Source organism: Chrysochloris asiatica, unplaced genomic scaffold (genome assembly GCF_000296735.1).
Source record: "Chrysochloris asiatica unplaced genomic scaffold, ChrAsi1.0 scaffold00007, whole genome shotgun sequence".
NCBI lineage: Eukaryota > Metazoa > Chordata > Mammalia > Afrosoricida > Chrysochloridae > Chrysochloris > Chrysochloris asiatica.
In genome coordinates, this window is record NW_006408525.1 from 5,092,923 (window position 1) to 5,105,082 (window position 12,160).

At 43.2% G+C, this 12,160-nt stretch overlaps 1 protein-coding gene across 2 annotated transcripts in view; it reads left to right on the forward strand.

Annotated features, from left to right (window-relative positions):
* The window catches only part of HNF1B (HNF1 homeobox B), a 62,254-nt gene that overhangs the window by 32,220 nt on the left and 17,874 nt on the right, over positions 1 to 12,160 (forward strand). For both annotated transcript variants that reach the window (XM_006832340.1, XM_006832341.1), the window contains exons 5-6: positions 5,692 to 5,852; positions 11,562 to 11,694. In XM_006832340.1, the coding sequence (XP_006832403.1) occupies positions 5,692 to 5,852; positions 11,562 to 11,694 (294 nt within the window). The remainder of the gene's footprint in view (positions 1 to 5,691; positions 5,853 to 11,561; positions 11,695 to 12,160) is intronic.

Genomic DNA, 12,160 nt, shown 5'->3' on the forward strand with positions numbered 1-12,160 from the left:
AAGAGATGCACAGCTAACTACAGGAATGAATTGGGAAGCTTCAGAGACACACTGACATTAAGATCTCTTAATGGCATGGAAAAGAGGAAGAGCTCCTCAGTTAGAGACCAGCATGCGCAAAGACACAGAAGCAGGAGATGGCAGAGCCTGTTCAAGGAGTGGCAGGTGCTTTGGTGGGAAACGGTGGAAATAAGGCAGACTGGAGTCCAGGATGTCCGATTCGGTCTAAGGTGTTGGAGCTTTTCCTGAAGGCAGTGAGACGGCATCAGAGGTTTCTAAGCAGGGTAGTGATGTGGTAAGATTTTGAATTAGAAAGAAAAGTGTCGTGGACACAGGTCCTGGTGCAGGAAGTCTTGGAACTTTGCGTCTTCTCTCTCTTCCATGCTTTTGACTCTTCTGACCAGTCATCTTGGATAGAAACCAATGATTTGTTGTGAGGAATTCAGAAGTAACTCTACTCCATATGTTGTGAGGAATTCAAAAGTAACTCTACTCCATGTGACTGAGGCCTGGGAACAGGTGAAAGTAGGTGAATTCCTCCCTATGTCTATAGTTTCCAGCTAGGATGTCTTCTGCGGCTGGGCACTTACTGTGGCGCATAGGATCAGTGCTGGGATATGGCCAGTTAGTGGCTCATGTCAGGAAGTGGGTAGAAGGTGTGTGGCCACCTTCTAGCATTCTCATTTTCCCAGAGTTCTCTGTGGCTAGTAACTTTGCAACTCTACCCAGTCACTATTAAACCAGAATCCTTGTCATACATTCATTTTCAGAGCTTGCAATGGTGAAGGAAAAAGGGAAGCTGCCATGCCACTTCTTAACACAGGCTCCCTAGCACACTGCCTGTCATATGGTAGGTGCTCAATAAAGCTTTGTGACCTCAGCCTTCCTAAATATACCTTTCAGACAATCTCAAAATAGGAGGAATTATTGTGTCTTGAGCAACTGTTATGTGCCGAGCATGGGCAGGTTGGTTTCATGTCCATTAGCTCATTCATTCTTCACAACAACCTGGCTGGTTGGCTGTGTGCTGTTAAGTTGGTTCCGACTCACAGTGACCCTGTGTAGGGTTTCTGAGGCTGTAAATCTTCACGGGAGCAAAAAACCTCACTTGTCTCCCACAGAGCTCCTGGTAGACTCGGACCTTGTGATTAGCAGCCCAACGCATAACCCACTACACTACCAGGTCTCCCTTCACAGCAACCTAAGGGGTAGATATTATTAACAACAAGGAATCTGAAGTTCAGGGAGGTTAAGTAACTTCCTCAAGGTCGCACAGCAATTACATGGCGGAGCCAGGATTTACAGCCCAGGTCACCTGGCTTTAGAACCTACCCACTTTCACTCTACTTTCGTTCTCATTTCAAGCGCACTTCTGAGTTTGTGAAATACACAAGGACTTGGCCTCTCCTTCCTCTAACAAGAACATCTATTTCTGGTCTCTTGCCAGCAGACACCTTGTGAAGCACGCTCTACCCTCCCATTCTACCTTAAGATGGTTGGCTGATTACAGCAACCCTCTTAGGGTGCAGGGTGATTGCCAAATTCCTAGTGGAAGGAGCATCACTGGGAAGGTGAACCTGAAGCAAACTTCCAGCCTCTTTGGCTATCCCCTTCTATGGTCCATGGTGGTAGTTCGCGCTCTCCTTGCAGCTCAAAATCCTGTGGTTTGTAGATAAGGAGGCTGAAGCTCACCCAGTAAATTGATGGCAGAGCTGAGATCAAAACAGGAATTCCCTGATTCCCAGACAGGACTCTATACTTTAGCCAGAGGGTTTTAAACACAGTAACTCTTATTTTTTATATTTCTTATACAAGAAAAAAAAAAGTTTAAAAGCCACAGCCTTAGGCTATGGTGCCTGGATTCTAACAAATGGCTCTTGACTCTCTCCTGCCAGACTCCCTTATATAAAGAAGGCTTTTGTTTCCTACGGATATCCTTGGTTAATTATTTTTAAATAAATAATTACGTAGTCTGTGGTAGGGGAGAAGTCTCCCCGTGAGCCATATTTGATCATCAGAGGGCTGGCCCTCTTCCTCCAGCCAAATTAAATAGGCTAAATCCAGAGACTGTTTGACTTGAGACTGAATCGATGATGGGGACAGGCTGAGAGGTGAAAACACCCCTGACTCCCAGCGTTATCACTGCTCTCTCAGGAGCAGAGCATCTTGGGGAGGCAAATAGCTGGTCAGAGTGTCAGAGGAGAAGGAAGAAAATAGGGTGAAGTCCAGGTCCTCAAAAAAAGAAAGAGTATGAGGGCAGTAGCCAGGTCTCCTTCCCAAGCAGCTGTAGGGTCTTTTGGAACTGTTCTCTACCCAAAGGCATTTCTATGCAGTACTTCTAATCTGCCCTAAATTTTCTAGAATTCTAGAATCTTAGGGCAAATATCTTGAAGTACACCCCTATCTCAGATCCCTCCTTCCAACTTCCCCACCTATAGTTATGCCACGAGCATTATAGATAATATATCTAATGCAAAACTAGCCCTGTTATGGAAGTATTCTCTTTATTTTATAGAGGAAACTGAAGTGCAGAAAGGGAAAATAATTTCCCTTTCCCATCTATTAAGTTCAAAGTAAAGATTTGAACTTGAGTTTGTCTTTCTCCAGAACCTACAATCTTCCCACTTCCCATCCTCATTAGAAAATTCCTTCTATTATTTCAAAATCTATCTCCCTCTTTCCCATTGGATTTAGCTATGCCTTCTGAGCTCACAGGTTCAAATTTCTTTCTTCTAGCAACACTATGAGCTATTGGAAGCAGCCTGCCTAGAACATAACAGTAAAAAACGAGTGGAGAAAATGATCTAATTTAATTCAATAGAATGGTGTATTGTTATATACCATCAAGCTGGTTCTGACTCACAGCCATCCTGTATAGGGTTTCCAAGGAGCAACTGGTAGGTTTGAATTACCAACCTTTTGGTTAACAGTCCAGGGTTTATCCTACAGAACCATAATAGGACTCCTATGGGATGGTGTGGTGGTGGTGTTGGTGGTGCTTGTGTGCCACTGAGTTAGTTCCGAATCATAGTGATCCTATATAACCTTTATGGGAACAGAAAGCCTCATCTTTCTTCTGCAGAGCAACTGGTAGATTTGAACTGCTGACCTTAAAGTTAGCAGCCCAGTTCATAATCTACTATGTTACCAGGGCTCCTTATAGAATGTTGTTGTTCTTGTTAAGTGTTGTTAAGTTCTGACTCATAGCAACCCTGAATAGAGTTTCCAAGGAGCAGCTGATGGGTTTGAACCATCAACATATGCTTAGCAATCGAGTGTTGACCCTATAGCACCATACCCGAACACCATTGATGGTACAAAGTAGAGGTTGTTGTTGTTGTTATGTGCCGTGGAGTCGGTTCCGACTCATAGCGACCCTGTACAGGGTTTCCAAGGCTGTAAATCTTTACGGAAGCAGAAAGCCTCATCTTTCTCCTGCGGAGCAGCTGGTAGTTTCGAACTGCTGACCTTGCGGTTCGCAGCCCACTTTGTAACCACTACACTACCAGAGCTCCTAAAGTAGAGGTAGGGAGCATTTTTTATGCCAAATTTTATAACATCATTCACAGGCCATACAAAATTATCGACATAAAAATTAGCCTGCTATATTTGGTCAAACATTCCTAATCCCTAATGTGAGGGCTGGAATTTGAGGTGCCTTGGTAGGGCCACACCAAATGATTTTGTGGGTCAGACATTCCCCACCCCTGGTGTTTGTTGTTGTTGTAAGTCAGTTCCAACTCATAATGACCCAGGATAGGGTTTCTGAGGAGTGGCTGGTGAGTTTGAACAGTCAGCCTTGCAGTTCAAAGCACTCTTGAGGTCAAGTGCTTATCCTATGGCACCAGGAGACTTAGAGGGCTGCATACATGTAGAAGAAAGCAGACAGGACAGGGGTAGGGGATGTTGGTTTGGGGAAGTGGAAGTCTTTGTTCCTTTTAACTTCATAGCTCCTGCCACCCCCACATGTAAGACCAACAGCCATTGAATTCTAATACTTTCTAACCACCAACACCATTTCTACCAGCAGTCCCTTGAATCAAATGATGGGAAAAATAGCTAAGAGAAAAAGCCCACCTGTATAACAAGCATCAAGCCACTTCCTAGTCAAACAAATTGCTCTTGAAGATTAGAACTCTGCTTTAGGGTTGGTTGGTTTGTTTTCACCAGATTTTTTAGCTCTGAGGCATTTCAGCCTTGGTAATATCCTTAGGAGAATCAAAAAAATAACAACTAGTCTTGTCTCTTGTTGTTGTTAAGTGCCATCGAGTTGGTTCCAACCCATAGTGACCCTGCATAGAGTTTCCTAGGAGCAGCTGGTGAGCCTGATCCATCGACCTTACAGTTCAAAAGACTTTGCAGTGTAGCGCATTAACCCACAGGGCCATACCAGGACTCCTGGCTAGCTTTATCTTAGTGAATTGCAGACTGCTGGTTACAGCAGGTCAGGTCACCTGCCTCCCAGGGTGACTTTGTAGCCTCCTCTGGAAGATGGGGCTCCAGTGTGTGCAGTAGGCAAAGTGAAGGAGAACAGATCAGTAGACTCAGTATATACTAATGGTTCATCTTCAGAAATTGGGCAAAAAGGGAAGCCCAAATGGTTAGCCCACTTCTCCAAATGATTCTCCATGCATAGAGCATTTGGTTGTCCTCCCATACAGGTAGGGACAAGTTCTTCGAAAGCTTTTCATCAAATTCAGAGCAAGAATATTGTCTTTCTAAGCTTTGAGCTGAGGGTGAGACATCTCCAGCTGCTCCCAGCCTTGCTCTTGATGATTTCATGGGCATAGCAAGAGGGACTTTGTTTCTGAAAACTGGACCCAGGATTTTTTGCCCTCCTTCAACTGCCTTCATTTGGCTAGGCTCCATCCAGCACTTTCCCTTTCCTGAGAGCAGGCCTCCATTTCAGTTCTTGAGCATGACGGAGGGTCAGAGAACAGTGGGGTTGTCAGTAGACGGTGGTTCTCCCCTCCCTTGCCAACCAAATTGCAGTGGTTAACTAAGCATCCACATCCAACCTGTGTATACTGCCTACCCTACCTCCTAGTAGAAGCACCTTCCCCTGTGCTCTGGATGTCAGCCAAATGGGACCCCATTAAGGAATGTGAGTTCCAGAGCCAAAGACTCCTAACTACAGTTCCATTCCTCTCCTCTTTCACCTGTGCCCCTGGCCTCTTGGGTTCTACCAAAAAGGCGGTACACAGAGATTTATGCATTTTGTTATGGCTTGTAAGGGAGTCATTGGGCAAGTTACTCTGCTTTGAAAACTTATACTTTGCAGTCAGGGGATGGCACGAAAATTGTTCTAGCAGGCACTTTGAACAGAGCTACTCCAGCCAAAAAAGGTCGAACCCTAAAAGAACTATACTGAAGCAACAACAAACATAATTCTTTCATTCATTCATCCAACAGATATTTACTGAGTAACTACCAAGTGCCAAGACACTGGGAATATAGCCATGAACAAAACAAAGCCGATAAGAAAGATCCTATCCTCATGGAGCTTACCTTCTAGAACTAAAGACCAGGCTACCTTTACACTAGAGAAGAAAGATAGCCAATATTTCTAGTGGGCAGACAGGTGCAGATAAGTTTCCTTGTCATCTACTCTTGAAAACTGGGGGAGCCACGGCAGTGTTCCAGGACTCTGGTGGCACTAATGTTGCCAAATGGGTTTGTGTTGTTTTTCAGGAGTGCGCTACAGCCAGCAGGGAAACAATGAAGTCACTTCCTCCTCAACAATCAGTCACCATGGCAACAATGCCATGGTGACCAGCCAGTCGGTTTTACAGCAAGTCTCCCCAGCCAGCCTGGACCCCGGCCACAATCTCCTCTCACCTGATGGTAAAATGGTGAGTACACCTGGGCCATTGTAGCTCTGGAGCTGATAAGATAAGAGGCAAAATAAATACAACTTCTCACAAGGCCTGCCTCAAACAATGAACCATTGTAACCCTACAGAGAAAAATGGGGGCTGTCCAGAGTTGGAACGGAAAGGTAGAGCTGGTGATCCAGCCTTTGGCGGGTAGAAGAGGTGTTCGGTTTGAACCCAGCCAATAAATCTGACAGAGCCTTGCTCTCATTTTATTGATTGAATGCCTCATAAAGGAGTAAGCCGGGTGGGACATTGTTTGTTTTGGGGCTGCCAATGACATTTGTGTTGATAAAATGTTCGTTCATCCCCCCCATCCCAAGGCCTCCAAAGCCAGTTTTTTAACCCAGAGAATGCCTCACTTTGAAACAAGCCCCCTCTTCACCACCCCCTCAGCGCTGGAAAGGAGAGTCTTTAACAAGTCAGGATTTAGTAGATGGCAGGAGGTGGGGAGAGGCTCTTGAATTGGGATTTTCAAAGACGCTGTATGTCATGTCCACGAAGATCACAGCACAAAGTGGTAGATGGGGTGGGGCATGCTTACAGAAAGAGTGAGACCCCCCACCTTTTTAAAAAAATAAATCTTTTTATTACGAGTTGGATGAAGTAAACCTTTTTTTTTTTTTTTTTTTTAAACATTCAGGCATATATAATAACTTACGCCACCAAAAGGCACATTCTGCAGTCTGCCTCCTGACCACCATCTCTTAGTCCCTCTCTTCCCATGAGTCTAGAATCCTCAGCTGCTCCCTCTCTCCATGTCCCCATCTCTGCCTCCATCTCTGGTATTGCTTCTTCTCTGGATAAGGTCCTTCATTCTGCTTGTGCTTTTAGACCGCCCCCCACCTCTGAAGTTACAATGACCTGAGTTCAAATTCCAGCTCCACCACTCAAAAACTGTGTAGCCTTGGACATGTTACTGAATGCTGAACTATACCCTAGGTCTCTTTTCTTCATCTATAAAATGAGGTCATAACAATGGGAAATAAATGTGATAATATATGTGAAAGACCCCACACAGTGTCTGGCACAGTAAATATTCCATAAATGTCAATGATAGTGGTGGTGTTCTGTGAACGTTGTTGTTACTCTCTTTAAATCTGTATCTATAACCACAGTTTAACACCCAGACGGAAGCTTAGTCCACTTAGTGAGAAATAGACTATTTAAATCTTGACTTTTCAAGGTCTTAGTCTTCAAGCAACGCAAGTGCAGGGGCAAGCAGCTAATGGGAGAATAGAAGCATTACAACTCTAGTCAGGGTAGGAAATGGAAAACTTTATCGTTTGGGTCATGCTCTGTGTTCCAGGAGAGGGAGGAGCCACTGGTGCCTCGCTGCCTTGCTGCAGGTAGAGCTGCTTACAGTCTCGCAAGGTGTCTGACCCAAAGACAGGTGGAGGCTGGAGTAGGGGGAGGGTGGTAGGGAAACAGATGCCATTTCAGACCTTGACGTGTGTGCTTTGTAGGCAACATAGGAATGGTGAGTCATAGGTGATCGAGTCCCTGGCTCCCTAGAGGAAAAACAAAGTGTCTTTCCCACCCAGAGAGCTGGCCCTGCCAACGCTAGTTTCAGGGGGTCTGAGCTGCACTTCCTGGCAGTGGTCTTTACAGACAGAAGTGAAAGGACACTCCCACAGTAGCCACGTGCAGCACCATTGTCTAAGAAAAGTTATTCTTTATAAAGAGCAATTGTGTCAGTTATGGTGTGAGAGGCACAGACAAGTCCTCAAGATTTTTCTGAGTTCCTTTGAGACCCAAACAAGTTGGGGCTAAGGATTACCCAGACTTCCCTGGAGAAGGGGGCCTTGCGGAAGAAGTATTGATTTCTCAGTGACTAAAACCTTTCAAGTCTAGGCTCTTGTTGGTTGATGGTCCTTGGGGTTTCCTTCTGAACACTCCCACCCTTCCTTCTAAGAGGCAAGCTGCCTCATCCAGGCCAAAGCTATTCCAAACTCAGGCCACAGACCTGTTTTTTGCTTCCTGTTCTACACAGCAGTGCCCTAAGACAACAGTAAATTACTGGATTGATGATTGACCAAAACAGTGGTACCTCAACGTTAGCAAACACCTAGAAGCTTATCTGCAAGGACCAGCTTTTCACTTGTCGCCAACATGTTGGCTCTAATATTGTGTCACCATCACTGGATGCTCAAATTCAAGAGTCTGTTTTCTGTTAATATGTAACAAATACATCATAAGTTTTGGTCCACCACGACAAGAGTGGAGGTGTAATTAAAAAGGGCAGCAAACTAGGGAGCCATACAGTCCTATGTTCAAGTCTTGACTCTGGCATTGATCAGCAATGGTGGTGGTAGTGGTGTGCCGTGGAGTCGGTTCTGACTCATAGCAACCCTACATAGGGTTTCTGAGGCTGTAAATCTTTACTGGAACAGAAAGCCTCATCTTTCTCCCGCGGAACTGCTGGTAGTTTCGAACTGCTGACCTTGAGGTTAGCAGCCTGACTTGTAACCACTACACTACCAGAGCTCCTTATTGATCAGCAATAGGATAGACAAACTGGTTCATCTCAGTTTCCTCTTTGTAAAATGTAATAATAATGTAATAATAATGCAATAAAAATGTAATAATAATGCCTACATCCTAGGCTTGGTGTGAACATTTATTTTAGTGCTGCTGACCTTTGAGTAAGCCCTGTAATAGGGATGATGACCTCTATATGCTGGCTTTTAGTAGGCCAGGCTCTTGTAATCATACCCCAGGCACTGGTTTTGCAAATAATGCTGATCTACTTGAGCTCTGAGTTGCATTGTGTGATCCCACCCCCATGTCAAATGACATGCATTGACAAATAGCTGGCCCGGTTTAGGGTTGTAGACTGTGCTTGTTGAACCTAGGTTTTTGTTGTTGTTGCTTTTTAATTTAAAAAAAAAAGTACATATTGGATGCTTTCACAGTATGAAAGCAGTAGAGCCTATTGGTGAAAAGCTCAGGCCATGAGACAGATAACCTACTTCGATGCCAACTCTACCACTTGGGCACATTTTTTACCTTCTCTAAACTTTAGTTTTCTTTTCTTCAAAATTGGGATACTAATACCAACCTCATAGACGGTAGGCACCTAAAGCCCTTAGTATAGTGAAGGTCCCTATAAGTGGCAGCTACTAATATCAATAAAGCTCTCTAAATTATCATGGGAGGGTTATTACGGAGATGCTTTGTAAATCCCTGACTTTCCATCAGTCCCGGAGGTGGACAGAACATAATGGTTGCATTTTAGAGTGGGAAGTAGCTTGACCATGTTTACTTGACTTCCAAGCATAGCAGATCTGGGTTTGAATTCTAGCTTCCTTAGTACTAGTCAAGGAACAGAGAGTTAGTCTCTCCATTTTTCTGAGAATCCGTTTCCTAATCTGGAACGTGAGGACAATAGGAATGTCTGCACTGTCTGTGTTATTATCTACGAAGCACAGTCAGGGAAATCACCCTTTCAGACTCTAACGTCTTCTCACACATTTAAGTTTTTCAGCACTGGCATCCACATTCAGCTTTCCCCATTAAAACCAAACGGGAATGAAAGAGAGATTACTGTCACTCTCTTGACTTTCTCCACAAAACCACATTGCTCAAGGGATTCAGTTCGATGGCAAGTTACTGCTTTTCTTTCTTTCTTTCTTTCTTTCTTTTTTTTATGACTTTAACATTTAGAAAAACAAGTCCAGCAAACAGGCTGGTTCTCTCTTGTTTGATGTGGTTGAAATTCCTTTTTTATCATGTGACCTCTAGCTTATTTCTTGATGTTCAATTTTTAAGGCATAAACAAATCAGTGTCGTGTTTTTCTTTCTTTCTTCTTCAAATTAACCTTGGAAACTCTGGGGTTGACCAGAGGGGCAGGGTGGGAGCTAGCATCTTCCTTAGGTGCTAGTATAAGAGGTGTCATTTATAGAGTTCTATGTAATGAAAAATTGAAGAAGGATGCTGTCTGTCTTACATATCTGATGTATCCTAACCATAAAGCATCTCCCGGGGTTCCTAATGCTGTCAGGACTACCTAGTTCCGTTCAGAATGAGGGGGGCAGTCCTTTCCTAATAATATATATTTTTTTAATTAACTAAAAGCTATAAGTAGTAGACTAGTTTATCATGAAAAAAATATGATTTTCTCTTATAATTCATGAGAAAACAGTGAAAGCATTTTTTATAACATCAGACTCAAAACAAGCATTCTATTATAGTTGTTATTTAATACTATTCAGAAAGTTCTAATCAATGCAATAAGATATGTAACATATTAGTACAAGCAAGGAAGAGACTCTTGACTTTTTTGCAAGTATATAATTGCTTGTATAAAAAGAAAAGACACTATTAGGAATAATAAATAAAAGAATTCAATGTATGAAGTAACTTAACAAAAGCAGTAGCTTTCCTATGCCAATCTGCCGTTAAACTATAGTGGTAAAATAGAACGGGAGTGACTGGAGCCCAAGCATGTTTGTCATTGTTGTTGTTGTTGTTATGTGCCGTAGAGTTGACGCATAGCGACCCTGTACAGGGTATCCGAGGCTGTAAATCTTTACAGGAGCAGAAAGCCTTATGTTTCTCCTGTGGAACAGCTGGTAGTTTTGGCTGACCGTGAGATTAGCAGCCCGATTCGTAACCACGACACTACCAGAGCATGTTTAGTAGCCTCACTATTGCATCAGCTCTTTAAAAGTTCTTTTTATGTATAGTGAAGATTTGGGGCAGGTAAACCAAATAATAGCTGGGCAATTTCAAGAACGGTCCCTATAATAGTTAAAAACTTGGGTTCCATAGTCAGACAGACCTGGAATTGAATCGTAGTTGTACCATTTACTAGTTATGGGACCTGAGGCAAGGTATGTGAAGACCTGGTATGGTGCTGCTCCTTGGAAACCCTATTCAGGGTTACTATGAGTTGGAACTGCCTCAATAACACTTAACAAAAGCAACAACAAGGCAAAATATGTATCTACTCTGAGCCTCCGTTATTTCATCTATAAGATGGGGTGTCAGTAGTATCCCCCTATGAGTTAGAGAATTGTGGTGAGGTTTGAGTTAATATATATGGGTCGTATAAAGACCCCCAACGAGATGGATCAGCCAGGTGGCATCATTGATGGATGGCATCAAGTGTGGCAGTGGTAGTGAGGTTGGCCCAAGATCAGACATTGTTTCGTTCTGCTGTGCATGGGGTCACTATGAGTCGGTTCCGACTCGATGGCACCTGACAACAACAACAACATAGTAGATCTTGGTATTCTGTGAGAGCTTCTATGTCTGGTCCCTAATCTCTCACTTGGAACTCCCAGGGTATTTCTTCAACTAATACTTTTAACAATTATTTATGTTTAGCACTAATAATATGATAATGGCAGAGAGCAGAACAGAGGATACATCCAACATGAGCAAGTGACAACCACATATGTGGGTAGAACAATTTCTGAAGCAGGCCAGTAACTCAATGGTAATCAACAAATCTAAGCATCATGAAGGCATGGGATGATTGTCTTACTTACTTACTGCGATAGCCCCACTTAGAACAGTGTCTGTCCCACAGTTAGGTGTTTAGTAATTTTACTTAGTGACTGAATGAATCAGTGAATGCTCTCTGAGTAGCAGTGCCAAGGAATTGTTAAGTTGCGTCATTTTGGAAACCATCCTTCGCAGTTTTGATTCTGCTCATACTATTCTTGTTTATCTCTCCAGCAGATCTCAGTCTCAGGAGGAGGCTTGCCCCCTGTCAGCACCTTGACGAATATCCACAACCTATCCCACCACAATTCCCAACAATCTCAAAACCTCATCATGACCCCCCTCTCTGGAGTCATGGCCATTGCACAAAGTAAGTTCTGTTTTTGTTCAGAAACCTTGGGGGCAAGAAGAAGAGAAATGGAAGTAGGTCAGTGCGATTTTAAAAAGGACTACAGAAGACCCCCTCAACACCCAAACAACTGTTAGATTTCACTTCTTTAGTTTCTTTTCTCTCTTGACACCTATTTGGATTGTTTAGGCTAAAATAAGAGAAAATGAGGGAATCAATTTCAACACTGGTCACAGCTTGCAGCTATGTATCCTTGATTAAATCATTCAACCTTTATGAAGTTCCATTTCTTCATCTGTAAAATGGACCATTGAGGCAATCAAATTACAGCATATGTAGACATGCTTCTAAAATTATAAAGCATGAGTATGTATACCACTGTAGCTTATACTTCTGACTAGTATTCATTCCTATCCCCAAGTGTACATCAAGTTTTCCAAATGGTTTGTGTTGTTAAAAAATGGAACAAGGAAAAAAAAAAAAATGG